We start from the raw sequence: 15376 nt of genomic DNA, 5'->3' as shown, positions 1-15376 counted from the left end.
TGTTCTTTGATATGGCCAGTTCTTGTTATAGCAGGACACTGCAGCGATCGGTTAAAACTCTTATAATGTTTACAGTATTTAAACATTTAAACAAGGAAGATTACATCGTAAGAAAGTCTACTTAACCAAAAAAGGAACATCTTCAATATAGGGCAATTATTATTTTTGCACAAACCTACTAAAAATAAGGTACTATTCGATCCTAGGTCGAAATCAATCACATCCCCTATAAGATTCGATCATTATTAACAACTACCAACAAAAGATAAAAAGTGTACTTTATTACTTGCATAGCCACCTAATCGAGAAAATATACTATCAAATTTATATCCATCTGTATCGATAAATTGTATTTTTTAAAAAGCGTCGATATCTATATAAATAAGAATCGATCATTATCGTCACACACGTTTACCAAGAAATGAAAGAAAAGTGAAAAAACTATTCAGTCGTACGTGCTACGGTATCAGCCAACTCTACCGAAAGGATTAATAATTACCAAGGTGCAACAATACGATCTGGAAATGCAATGTTACGTAAGTGAATACAAGCGGGAAAAAATGTGTAGGCTCGGTGGGCAACAAATTCAGTAGCAGGACTCTGCGATTCACCTTGTACCGTATTAGCGCTATAGCAGTCTGCGGCCGTGCAGAACGCACCGAGCTGCAGCCGCAGTTCTGCGGTCCACGTGGCGCGGAACGATGCGGCAGCTTGGAACGGATCGGGCGAACCGATTACCGATTACGTGCCCGTTCGTTCGCGAATTTTACCGCCACTGGAAATCGATTACTATTCTTTCCTCTTTCATTTTTCGAACGAAATTCGTGATGTAGAAATTGGAGATATCTCGAAGATGACTGACCTAGAAGCAGTTCGTCTATGCTATATATTTTTGTATATTTACGCGAATTGGGAATTACCGATACGATACTGTATTATATTATCTTATAAATTATTATATTATCAGAAGCGAGAGTTATATGTTTGGGGTAGATTTTATCAGCACGTATATTCAGCTGGCTATGCGTATTTGCATACGCGTTCGTTATATTTATTGGGATATTCGGAGTTTCATTTTAAAAATTATTTTATTTGATTTTGTATATTATTTTATTTATATTATAGGTCCAATATTGAACCGGTGAAATAACAAATTTATGATGAAATAATTAAAGAATAGGAGCGACGGGAAACGTACAATTTGTACTGGATGTTCTAAAAATGTTCTAATATTTTTAATCGACAAATCAAAGTTTAAAGCGACGATCATATAAATAAAGATAATCTTTGTATCAAATTCAACTTAATTTAATATAACTGAGTCGTATCTAGTTCAGTGTGATCATAGTAATCATTATTGGAAATAAGAACTTGATAGTCGTTCTACGTTTACAGTGTTTCAAATTGCAAATGTATTTTTAAATCCTACATTATCAGAAAAAATAAAAATAATGTTTTCCATGATGGAATTATCAAATAACTTGATAAGCATTTCCCAATTACACATACACATGTATATGCTCGTCACTGTGCAATCTTGTCTTTTACCTGTAACGTGTTAATAGTTTAACGGTTTACAGTATTTACGAAATTCCTAATTATAAAAACCATTCGTTACACAGTATACATTACGCGAACGATGAACATTTTCCGCAAAGAAAACTCCCGTTTACTCCATGTTTTACGTGGCTTTTATTCCCTCCACCTAATAAATATTCTAATACGATCCGCAACAGCGAACAACGTGGATGAACACTCGAAAGACAATTTCAATCTCTATCTTTCAGCGGTATAAAATCATTTTTCATTTTACGATCGACTTGAATTCTTCGATCGCGCTCTCGCGTTCCCGCATAGATACGAGCTGGCCTTTCTTCAACGTTTCAACCGGATACATCACTTTTGCATTCTTCCTTTCCTTCTTTCTTGCTTGCTTCCTTCCTAGCATGCACATTCGATCGAGAAAAATCCACAAAAATCCGGGTCTCGAGATTTCCAGTTCAGTTTTAAAGTTTCGACGGGAATGTACAACGGTTGGCAGCCCTGGGGGAGGAGAGAAGCTGCTTATGTATCCGAGTTGCAGATTCAACGATATTTCAAGAGATACGCCATCGCGTTTCCGCTCGCCTAACTAAGAGAGATTTACGAGATCCGACGCGAAAATTTCAGCTAGGAATCCGAAATCACGTAATCACCAGCCTTATGACCGGCGTAAATTCCTGCAAGGAAAATTGGAATAAACGTACTTGCTAAAAACATCGGCTCAACCTGTCAGCTAACTTGTTTCTTTCCTTAATTGGAATTCGTCGTAGTATAAATGATTGATAAAGACGAGTTATTTAATTTTGATTCAGTATGGCGTAATATACTTTTAATAGAGGTGTTGCGACGTGTTGTAGAGAGATTTATGGATAAATAAATTATTTCCACAAGGTATTAAATAACCCAGAATTCAATCATGTTCTCTGCTTTTTTAATTTAAAAAGACACGGAAGGACAATTACATTATTACACAGAACGATTATAGAGGATATCTTTTCGTTCGTTAAGAAACGTTTTTGTAAAAAAGAAAATATGCTGTAATACTTGTCCGCTAAGGAGAATTAAACCGCCGGGAAAGAAAATTGTATCGCTTGAAAATAATTATACAAATATAGTAAAGTAACATGACTTGAAACTTCAAATTTCTACCGAAAGTTTTTTGATAACACACGCGAATAATGTATCTCTTTTAAGCTTTCAAATTTAGCAGTAGAATCGCACTTGTTACTTGTACCTCGCTTCGAAATTTCAATTTGTCTAGAGATTAAGCGTAAAATGTGATTCGTAGGGAAGAAAACCGTTAAAAGGATAAACAAATTATCGGGCAAGAAAATTGATAGTGACGTATTGATTTGTGAATTGTGGTCATAAATCGAGAGAGAACGTGTTCTAGCGCTAATTGCAAATGCTTATTCAAGGCACATGGTTGCACTCAATCGAACAACGTTCTCCCTGTTTCAGTGCTAGAACTGAAGGGTCCGGAGAGCACGAAGGCGAGAAGAAATGAGTTGGACGTGACACAATGACATGATGAAGAGCCTGGTGGGGATCATGTGGATAGTGTTGGTGCTCATATCAGGTAAGTTCAATAAATCTACCCAACAATAAGGTACTCGCGTTTCGCCGTTCGCGGCTATTATGTTAGCGGACAAAGTCGAAATGGACGTTGACGTTCAGCCGCAGTTTATGGGCCCCATCGAATTGTAGAAATACGGCAGACATAAATAATTCAGTGTCTCGAGGTACACCGTTTCTCTATTAAAATACGAGGGGGCGCGTTGTTTGTGGAAAGCGTGCGTCATCAACTGAAAATTTCAGATTTTATCGAACAATCGAAACTTATACATACCAAACTGTAAATTTCAGATATCAAAAATTACAAGCTTCAAAGAATTCGAACATTGAAACAGTTTCGACTTCAGATATTGGAAATTTTTAATTTCAAGTTCCAAGTTTCAATTTCAAGGCTAATAACTTCACGTTCAAACGTTCAAGATCGAAATAGCATAATTCAAAATTCAAATCTACTGTATTCGATCTGATAAGGCTACGGATCGGCCATAGAATTCGTCGAACCGGGCCACGTTATTCCATTGTGAAGTCCGGACCCTGCGAGGCGCGAAGCCTATCATCTCTAGACAATAAACCGCCAAATATAACCGGCGACGAATAACTATCGTAGGAATAAGATACGACGTCTGCTGCATATGCATCAACCTTACTCACTTGGCTCCTATTCGCATGTAAATGCTTTACGACGCGCTAACAATGGCAACTATCAACGTCCAGTCATTTTTCCAGCGATAGTTAACGAACGTTTTGACCGCTTTGCGAAAAAGCACGCGAATGTTCATTATATTTCTCGAAAAAGATCTACGAAATTTCTGGTGTCACGCTCGTCTTACGCAAAATTTAAGTCCTTTCAGTTATCTAGTAGATAATTGAATTTCATGAAAAACAATTGAATTTTTGTGTAAACGAGTCGTAGTGTAGGTCCTTGAAAAATTTCATCGTGTTTTCCACGCGGCACTTCAATGTTAACGCCGTGTCTGGTTTTATGCCGTTTCAGATTGTTCGAATCTGCTGTATGTGAACGAAATTTATATTCATGTCTGTTAAACTATTCGGCTCGTCAGGATACGTTTCTAGGGTCGATTGTTCCTTCGCGTCTGCGTTAGAAATAGAGAGCATCTAACGGGAAACTGGAACAAGCTATAACTTGGGAACGATGCTAGACACGAGAAGAAAAAGTTACGAGGCGAATTAAGCGCGGCAGTTACGGCCGGTTCGAAGTTTCCGCGACGCTTGTGAGGCGTGGTGCGCATGTACACAGGTGCGTAACATCGTACCCGTATAGATCCTGATACAGGCGCTTAATATGCGGTTCGTGTTGAACCAGTATTGTAATGCGGCGGTGATACAGGTGTTCGACCGATGTTCCGTTTGTGGGAATTGATGTCCTGTTCATGATCGTCGACACAGATTTCGCGTAATTAATTCGATAAGAAACAAACGAAACGTAGAATCTATTGTTTTCGCTATAGAAGATACTGGAGAATGTTGAACGTCCTTGGAATACTGAAAATCGAGAATGCGTATCGAGTTAAATTCTATTAAATCCTCGGTATCTTGGCAAGCTATATGTAAAGTATTATCTCTGCCCGTTTAGTTGGCGATTAAATTATATTTACCCTTGTCATTGAAGAAACTAATCTTGCTCTATCTGTCTGAACAATCACATACTCATTCCACTTAACTGTGTAAGCACGGGCTGCCTGAGCAAACACTATCCCATTCTACTTAGTCGGTTTACTTGGAACTTATATACCGTTTGTCTGACCATGCGTTGACTTGTACTACTTATTGAACTAGATAGGTTTCCTAATACTCGCGCGGCTAAGTGCCTATTCTTATTTCCCCGGATTTAACTGGCAACTCTAGATGACTTCTAGTATTTGAACTGTTTTCAAATAAACCTACATTTGCCATGCATTAATTTCTGAAGAACCCATTATATCAAACTAGCTGAATTCCTACTAAGAATTCTCCCGCTAATCGATTTTTACGCTTCTGGTAAGAACATTTTACTGCTTTCTCCGTTACTACCATTTCTGTCAACAGCCCTTTTTATTCCGCGTAAAGATGCACAAGTCGAGTCCTTTCGCAAATATTGTTCCACGTATGACGAATGTTTTCGAGTTGAATATTCATCGATAAATAAACGTTAGATAAACGTGCTTTTTTTCTTCGTTCGATTGTTGAAAGCGGATACGGAACGAGATGTCAAGTTCGGTTCGATAAGATCGCCAATGGATGATCGAAATAGAAAAAGACAAAGCACGAGACAGAAAAAAACACACGATAATATGGGAATTTTATCGAACAAGAATACGAAACGTAGAGAAACCCACTTCACCGTAGCGTATCGGTAACTCGGCTCGTTCTCCTTTGTCTTGTATCGATCTAATCGTCGACCAGGAACTGCGGCGTTCTCTCGTTGAAAATCTCGGCTGGGAAAGTTGCCGGCGTTTTTTTCCCCAGGAAATAAACAGCCGGATAAGTGGGTACTCGAGCCGCGGCCGGAGTATCTTTTAAACATCCACCTCGCGCAGGCCTCTATATTTCTCGATACATCCGGCCTATCGAGCAATTCCGTCTCGCGCGAAACGCAATATCGCGTCGGTAATACAGTGCTAGTTCTTATTGCTCGTCGTCTAGGCAGCAACAATTTCACGGATGTTGATTCGACGTCCGATACCGGTACTTTCTTTCGTTTCGTTTCCTTTTTAGCTTCGTCCGCTCTGCTCGACGATTGCGACGATTAAACTCGATCCCCGGCATCGGAGTTGAACGAACGTGCAACTCCATTGTGGATAATCGTGCAGGCTGCCGGAGAGCTTTCGGAAGATGTTCGATCACAAATACCCAACTTCTGGTTGGTTCCGGACTGCGACCTAAATCTCTCGATGGTCTTTGGGATAGTCTGCTAACGAAACTTCATCCGCTAAACCGCTGAAGGTTGTTTCAAGATGAATAGAGTATCTGATGATCACTTGGGATTGGAGAAAGGAACAGAGAGGAGACGATTACAACGAAGTGGAGAGTGGGGAAGAAGGGAAGAGAAAGAAAAAGGAGGGAAAGATGGGAAGAAGGAGGTAGCAGAGAGATGGAAAGTAAACTATAAAAGTACAGTAAGAAATAAAAAGGAAAAAAGAAAGGATGAAGAGACTTTTAATCGTACCTCGCGTATGGACGTTTTACATGTTTCTAAATTATAGTCAATTATATATTGTGTAAATGTTATAGTCGCGATTGATTTCCTTGCCAACAGAGAGTAGTTGTCGCATGATACATTAAATTAGTATGCAGGTATATCTTCTTAGAAAAGGTTCAACACATAAACTTACGTCTTTCTGTACATTAAACATCGGTATCTATATATTTACTTTGGCAAAGATCAAGCTTCGAATCGCAATAATTGACAAGCTAAAACACCGTTTTAGGATACGGTTATCGAACAGGCTTTTAAAAAACCTTCAACGAGAAACAGAAACCAGCAGAGAGATAAGAGTAATCGGTCACGACTGACACAGTCTCTCTTCCAATTGGCCAACCACCAAAGGCTTTGTGCTTCCAGTCAAAATCCCCAGCAGTGTTCCAGCTACTCTTCTGTCTCCGCTGTGATCGTCGGAGATGAGAAAAACTACTGTGTCCGTTTGATTCCATTAACGTTTAAACCATAGTCAAAATCTATCTCTAAAGGGACAGAACAAATTTTTATTAATCGTCGCGATGTCGATAACGAATGCTTCTTCGTTCCGTTTCCACGTTGTTCATGTCCGAAAGACTCATCGAACAGATTGTAAAAAGGCAGATTTCACTCGTCCCGCTATCGATGAAGCTTTAAAACTAACGAAAGTATTATCTAACGTTAAAGTTTTCGACGTTGAAATTATTATTTAATTATACCAGGATGCTTTAAAAATAGGCAAAACAGTGTCTGGCGTCAGAGTCTTCGATATTTAAATTGCTAGATATTTAATTACTATCATATTACAATTTTAATTATTTTTCGAGTAACAAAAATGGAGATTTCTTTTACTACGTTTAATCGTAGGTAAAGAGTGGTAAGAATATTTCGATGTTGGAGTAGTTTTATTTGCCCCGAGCTTTTAAAACAGACGGACGATTGAAACGTTGAATTCATTCGTGTAAGTCCAACGCAGGCCCGCGATTCATGCAGCTTGCATCTGCTTCCTCGAAAACCAAGTCGGGCACGTTCGAGGCGCACGTAATTTCCGGCTAGTTAACCGATTACTCACGAAAGATTGCGATCGAATCGATGGCCATCTGTTCATGCTACAGGTTATCATTACATCTCTGATCCAACGTATTACGTGACGGTCGAAACTCGTGATTTCGTTCAAATGGAAACGTCATCGTGAATATATTATTTACGAATACACCGTACACGACTTCGCCGAGTTTGCAATGCTATTTCAGCCCTTAAAAGCTGTTGATTAATCACGTTATCACGTTAATCATTGTATCATGGCTGAAATTTCACCTCAGTATATTTGGTATTATATTTAGAAAATCGATAAAATCAGACAAATGCAATTAAACGTTTACTGTTACTTTAGATTGGGCTAGATTATTACTATCCGATATTAAATGAAAAGCCGTTGTCTGCAGTGGTTGCAAATAATATTGCGATAGTATTATATATAGTAGCGCAATATTGAAAAATAATATGAATAAAATTCGCGTAGGATAAAATTTTATCTATAATCCCTACTAAACGTCGAATTCGCCAAAAAACTTATCAAAAAGACGCGAAATTCTTCGATTTTATATTACTCGGGGAAGAGGATTATCGGTTTGTGTAAAAAATAATTGCTGAAAATAAAATAGTCATTTATACGAACGACGCGCGATATCTGTTACGTATGTGACACAGATTAATCGTTCGAATTTATTTCGTTGTGCTGTGCGATGTTGCGTAGATGATTTCTGATCGATTCCTTCGAGATATCGTATCAACTTCTCTCACATTTCCTTCCAACCTGTTCGCGATTCCTTCCAGGCATCTTTCAGATTTCGCAACACATTTCTCGCTTATCAGAGATATTTCCACGAATACGCTTATACATATCACGAGCGAGTTTCTCTCTGCAAACCAGTTCAATCTTCCGCTCGTCTTGAAATGTAGTATATATATATATATGTACGATATTTTCGAAGAAATTTCATATTTTTTTATCTTGAGCCCCTTAAGAGCTAAATTATAGGAAAACTCGCCTTTGTTTAATCCTTTATCCATAAAATTTTATCGGAAAATCTTTTCTAAAATGAAAGTTACATTTTTATTTTGTTATTCGCAATTTCCTAAAGAATTTTAGCCTTATATAATACAGCGATTTAATAAATGAAATTATTAAATAACCTGAAAGACTATATCTCTGTGATAATAGCAAAGATACGGGCGTCTATATTTAATGGTTAAACTCATAAAACCCAGCTACTAATATCACGGATTAATCTGCTAATATTGCAAACTTGGACCTTAAGGGATTAAAAGTCCAAAACGAAATTTTATCGCGTTTTAAAATAAAACGAAAAAGCAACGTCTTGTCGGTGGAACACCGGTTCGTGGAATATTGTAAAACAATGCATCACGAGTCACAAAGATCGTCAACCGTGTGCAAGGTGTACCGTAAATATTCTGGCACCGCTTCAAAACCAAAATTGTAGCCAGCGTTGGTTCGTATACAGTTGACGCGTATTATGAACTATCCTGGTATCGCTCCAGGGAACTCGTAAAACATCGGTAATATTATGTTCGGAAACGATAAATAATATGTACGGTGGAGAGGGAGAGAAACCTGCCAACGAAATCTATTACAAAATTAATGGTATCATTGAACAAAGATCGCTAACGAAATCGCCGCTGGCGTCTGTTTTATCCTGTGGCTTAATCGGTCGTAATTATAATCAGTTGCAGGGATCGCGTTTAACGTATGGAATAAATACATGATCCTACAGAATCTTCTGTATCCTCGACGCCATCGTTGTGTTCGAATATTAATTACATTGCACAATGCGGCGTTTGAATGTGGATTCGGAACAAATATCAACAAATACATGTAACATGCAGTTTTCCCAAAACTTGATATGGGAAGATCCAACGTGAGTAAAGAGTCTGTTTATCAAATGTTTGTCGGTATACTTCGTATTGCCTGGGTCAGTAGAAATATCTTGAATATTTATTTCTTTGTCTTATCACAGACGATGACGTTTTAATAAATAATGCCGATATCGGGAACATTTTTTCAAATTTTTCCGTAATTATCGTACAAAAATAAGTGCACAATAAAGAAATGACTACTTCATTAAAAGCTTCTTTATTACAATAAAGAAATCAGAATAGTATTGTGAAGGTTGATTATCGGTACTTGCATTGCGAATGCAAATTACCTAAACAGAGATTTCGGCATCGATATAAAATTCGACGCTACGATTCTCCACGATTAAATACCGAAACGTTTTAAATCACAGCCTCGAAAGACGCGAAAATAACAGGAACATCCAGTAGAATTGCGTGGCTTTCGCGTATTAAGCGGTCAAAATTGTTCATCCCCTTTCCACTGCTCGATCGAACTGTTCGTATCAGCCCGTTCGAAAGCCAAATTGTAGTCTGTTTGCCTTTCTGCGTGTGAGATAAATCGGCCATTCTCTACAAAAAAGCGTTAAACCACCCCTAGCCTTTTATCGAAAATCGTTTGAAACTCGAGTTGCCAATGATTTTCCAATATATCGATCAGGTTGGTCTGCAATTTGTCTGTCATTTTTTATTCCTTTTCTCGATTTTGTTTCAGGATGCTCAGGAAATCCAGATGCGAAACGATTGTACGACGACCTCCTGTCGAATTACAACAAGCTGGTTCGTCCAGTGGTCAACGTCACAGACGCCCTCACCGTTAAAATCAAGCTCAAACTCTCGCAGTTGATCGATGTTGTAAGTTTCACTTTAAATTAATTGGCAAACGAAGGTAACACGAAGTAAACGCGATAAGTCCACCTTGCACATAGTTGAGAAATAGGAAACATTAAATTAGGTTCAAAGACATAAGCATGTTAGAAATAAGCGATTTATACTTATAAAAATATATATTTCATTATAAAGATGAACGGGAAATATTATCGTTTCCGAGATATTACATTTTTATTTAGATATTACACTGTTTTCATTAAACATTACTGTTGTCAGATAACATTATTTTTCAAAAAACCCTAAACGACTTTGAAAGAAAAGAAGGGTGTTATTCTTTGTGTGTCTTAAATGTTTTACGGTTTATATTAAACATCACTCTTATCAAATACTATTTCCATTTCTCGAAAACTGATAGAAACTTGAGAAAAAGAGAATTATTCCTTGTGCTTCTTAAACGTTGCTCGTGTATCGTTGTCATTAGACATTGCTGTTATCGAATGATATTATTATTTTTCAAGAAATACTACTTAAAAACTTGAAACAAAAAAAGAGGATCATTCTTCTTGCTCCTTTGCAGAATCTCAAAAATCAAATCATGACGACGAACCTCTGGGTGGAACAGGTACGTGTACACATTACATGCATGAGAGAGAGGAAATAATCTTTTATACTTGGTGTATCTTATAATGTGTTTTGCCTTTAACTAAATTCTGTCTAAAAAAACGTAGAGTGTACTTGGTTCCGGTTGCATAAGTTTCATTTCCAGTCGCAGCACCGGGCATTGTTTTGCGCGAATATATAAACGGGCACACGAATATGTGCGGATAGTCGGTAAAACGAAAATCAGACAGAAGCTTCCACTCGAGAGTCGCAAAATAAGTCCGGTGAACCGTGCAACCCACTTTCAAACGGTAGATTACGTAAGACAGATTCGCATCCGTTTCCGTGCATCCATTTCATCCCTCCTCCCTCTTCTCCCTTTTTTTATCGTTATCTTACACGAAATTAGCGATAGCAGAGAAGTTACAAGCGAACAGCGAAAAGATAATTGTTACAGACGATTGAAAAGAAGAATTTAGATGATTAAAAAGAATAATTTGTAGAAGGTGGTCCGTTTTATATTGATTACTTGGTTACTATAAAGTAATTAAATTTCTAGAAATTGTCGTATTGTTCTTGCAGTTGTTTCTTAGCTATATAATAATGTATGTTTTTTATTTTGTAATTCTAACACTGTATTTTATGTTTTCAGTACAATAAAATACGAAACACGAGATAGAAAGTAAAAGAAACCAAGTTCCTTCATCAATATGAAAATATGATCTTTCATTAAACAGACGTGTTAAAGATGTGTTAGTAGAAAAGATGAGTTAGCTGTATCCGTGTCTCACACGAACATGAGCGTTATGTAGTTTAATCAAGCCACAAAATACTGACGATGAAACGTGGAAAATATTGAAAATAACAAAAGTAATCAGAAGACAAATGTTATGATCGGTAATTTTATAATACAAAACATGAAATCGATCCATGGTGTTTGCCTTGGCTTTCATGCTCGTCCATTTTTGACGCTCAATTTCTCTTAATTGGATCCGCGATCGTCTCGATGAATCGTATTCGATCGCAGCTGATGGGATACGCGGTACTTGCGGGCCATTAATCTGTTAGACAGCGTCACCAGGTAACGACCGTAAGTACATAAAGACGAGAACCGATATATAATCAGATCAAATATTGATGGTTCGCTGGGACTCTGTGCTCCCGCATATATTAATGGAGCTTCGGCCACGTGTAACAAACGCTCGAACGAAAAGGGGGCGGCTTCCGTCGAATTTCGTTTGTTTGCCTATCAGTTGACCTTCGAACCGCTGTTTCCACCATCGATTTAATCGGTAAGAGCTTGAAATTCTAGCGTAAAGGTACCTCGAGTATTACCATAGGAATTACGTCCGTGAAATTTATACTCGACGGCTTGCATCTTCCTACACTTTGTCTTTACCAAATCTTTCATGATACTAGTCACTATGAGATTCTATATTTACTACTTGACTGATATTTACACAAATCTGAATATTTTTAAATATAATGTACAAATTGAAACTTAGGTAGAAAATTGTTTTACCTGTGAAGTATCGTAAAGGGTAATGTACTTTGGGTATTTTCTATATTTTTGCGTATTGTGTGCATTCATCAACGACAAAAGGTATGATCATTTTTTGTTAGATCGTAATCTCCAGCGTCAAAAATCGACTGTATCTACTTTAACAGCTTATGAATCGTCATTAAATGGCCAAGAAGTGATACGTATCAAGAGAAGTAGCACTGGGATAGAATGGAGTATTTATCTGTCGATAATGTCTATACATATGATGTTTCCCCATACGACACAAGCATTTAGAGGCTTATGTAATTTACGGAGAATAGACAAGCTGAAAAGATTTAACGTTCTGTCTAGGAAACGTTGTAGAATGTGTAGCTTGAGGAATTAAGTGGTATCCTTGAGGAATTAAGTGGTATCAAATAATATAGGTCAGACATATAGTTCAGTGATCACTGATCAGACATTGGTTAAACACAGTTTCGTTCTCTGCCGCCATTCTTCGCTAATTTTATTGGATTTCTTTTCTATCGAGAAATCACACGATCATTTATCTGTTTCATTATTCAATCGTTTAATTATTTGAAAAAATTGGAAGATTGTATAAAGTAGAATAACTTTGTCGAATACTTTTCCAAATTCATCGGTGAATGAACTACCTGCTATTTTTCATCGGTTCGCTTTGTTTTTCCTTTTCCCACTGTTTTTCTCTCATAAATGAGATATCCAGAAAAGACTTCCCTTGCTTCGCGTTAATTAACATTCTGTCGCATGCTCTCTGCGATCCCCTCTGTCAATTAGCCTGACGTACAGTTCTATACAATCACTTTTTGCTTTCCTATCGTTCTCTCATTATATTTTTTCTCTCCAACGCAAAAATATGCGAGACGTTTCAAACGTTGAAAACATTTCCACCTGCGAAAAGTAAGTCGAGTCGTATAACGTTATTCGTGTCGATGGATGGAAAAAGGATTTCATTTGTTATACTCGGGGAATTCGGTGGAGAAATCTCTGGAATTTTCATAAGTGCGTTTACTAATATGTAGACTGAGGATATTTATGCAAATTTTTAATTTTATAAACACAATTAAAGGAATTTGTTCCAGCCGCAGGATGTTACAATAAGTGCTATACTTCGGATACTTTTAATATCTTTGCGTATTATGCGCATTTTGACGCACTTAACTTTCTCGTAAGTACGTAAAAGCCCACCAGTGTCTAGTGATGTGTTTTAAAGTTCCTCGGCATACACGTTCCTTTATAACAGTTCAATTTCTCTAAAATTCAAATTTTTCTATTTTAATCTTTCTTTCATTTTATCGAACGAAAAGAGTTTCATAAGAATATGCTGAAGACAAAATTGAAATAAAAAATTATACGTATTAATAACTATATCTTTTTACATTTTGTTCGAACTTGAGATATTTCTTGACTTTAGAAAAATACAATTAGACGGAAAGTGACAACATTAAAGATTTCATCGTTCGTATCCTTTTTCCTTTCAATCCCTCGATCACTTACAATAACATTTATAACTTTGATATTTATCATTTTGATATTCGTTTGTCGTTCGTTTTTTAAGCTTTGCATACCACTATTCTTTTTATTCTGTCACGTTCTCCCCGAGATATCCAAAACAGTGGTATACACAAGGCATACACGTGTAATCCTGGGCACTTTGCCCGGCATATATCCCATCAGCGGCGTGTTTCATCGTTCCTTTCGTTTTAATTAATTTCACCCGGGATCTGATCCGACGGAGAGGCTGACAGACGTCAAAACTGTTCAACGTCGCGAACAAAGTAAGCCTGCTGCTCGTGGCAGGCCGAGTTTCACGGAAACAATCCGTCGTGGAAAAGGCTGAAAAGAACAAACGGCCGCACGATAATCGCACACACGAACGATACGAGAAATACAATTCTGGGGCATGCTTCCACCCCCTGCTTCATAATTTGCCCCTCGAATATTTTTAGCCCGGCGTTGCGCTTAATTTCATCAGGGCTTCCTTTCTTTTCCTTTTTCTTCTTCTTTTTTCTTTCTTTTCTTTCTCGTTGAATTTTATTCAGCTCTATACATATGCCGGGTGTTACAAAATAATAATCCAACACTAATGGTACATGGTATTCATCGAGAGGAGAAAGAAAGGCTCGTGACTTTACGATCGATCAATGTATTTACATGAAACTTATAATTATTAATCGTGTCGGAGTAGTCTTTTTTTAGGCGTGATTGATAAGAGTGTACATCGTGATAATATGTTAAATGATAAATAAAGAACGTCATTTGTAAATACATATGTATATACGTATATACGTAAATAAATACGTATGTATATGTCGATTAAAAAAAGTAAGAAAAAATGTCGTTTCGCATCGAGGGATCATTGTCAATGAGAAATCATAGTAAGGCAGAAAGCTCTATTTCGTATTTTACAAAAGCTGAAGCGTTAGAAGATGTTTTCCATTTGCTACGTTAATATGTATTCTGAAATTCTTCAATGGGTTGATTTGTTTCATTGTTTTCATTGTTATCAAAAGGAATACGAAATGATATATTACATGAAAAGTATTGATTTGTAAATTTATATAAATTAAATATACTTAGTATTTCCTTTGACGAGTACTTTAGGATTTTTTATTAGATTTCTTTAATAATTATTTCAAACATACTTCCCCTGAAAGTATGTACATTGTTTTTATAAAATCATTGAAATGTGTCTTGTTGCAGTCATGGTACGATTACAAGTTAAAGTGGGATCCAAAGGAATATGGTGGGGTGGAGATGTTGCACGTGCCATCCGATCATATATGGAGGCCCGATATAGTTTTGTATAACAAGTAAGGCCTTCTTTTCGTCACCAAGCAAATTACGTTAATATCTAGTGCTACTCCTTAATGGATCTAACTTTGTAGAGGGCATAAGACATAAAAGACCGTCTAGAATTACTTGGCGAACTGCCACGAGTAATCTCCTAGTTTTGGAATTTTCATAACGGAGCAAACTCGATTTATCCTCTGCCCTATGAAATTCTACTCGTATTTCTTGCTACTTCATTGGCTAATATTCAACAAACGTCCGATATTAAATAATATAACATAAAATTTCACTAATATACCACGATTCAAGAATAAACAAAAATTTGGCAAATTTAATAATTTAAAGATAAGAAATAAAATTTCTCGTATTTGACAAGTTGAAAATAAAAAAATAAGATTTCGTACAATATGAGAATAAAAGTTCCT

General features: G+C 36.9%; 1 protein-coding gene across 5 annotated transcripts in view; it reads left to right on the top strand.

Annotated features, from left to right (window-relative positions):
• Window positions 1-15376, top strand: part of nAChRa3 (nicotinic acetylcholine receptor alpha3 subunit) — a 101427-nt gene that overhangs the window by 72967 nt on the left and 13084 nt on the right. For 3 of the 5 annotated variants that reach the window (XM_069123717.1, XM_069123715.1, XM_069123716.1), the window contains 4 exons: window positions 3004-3121; window positions 9921-10060; window positions 10614-10658; window positions 14862-14971. In XM_069123717.1, the coding sequence (XP_068979818.1) occupies window positions 3070-3121; window positions 9921-10060; window positions 10614-10658; window positions 14862-14971 (347 nt within the window). In that variant the 5' untranslated portion in view covers window positions 3004-3069. Of the gene's footprint in view, window positions 1-3003; window positions 3122-9920; window positions 10061-10613; window positions 10659-14861; window positions 14972-15376 lie in introns of those variants that run through there. The other 2 variants (XM_069123718.1, XM_069123719.1) reach the window with 2 other exon arrangements.

This window comes from Bombus flavifrons, chromosome 11 (assembly GCF_040668555.2).
Source record: "Bombus flavifrons isolate JBK064 chromosome 11, iyBomFlav1_principal, whole genome shotgun sequence".
Lineage (NCBI taxonomy): Eukaryota > Metazoa > Arthropoda > Insecta > Hymenoptera > Apidae > Bombus > Bombus flavifrons.
This window is presented reverse-complemented; position numbering and strand designations above follow the sequence as displayed.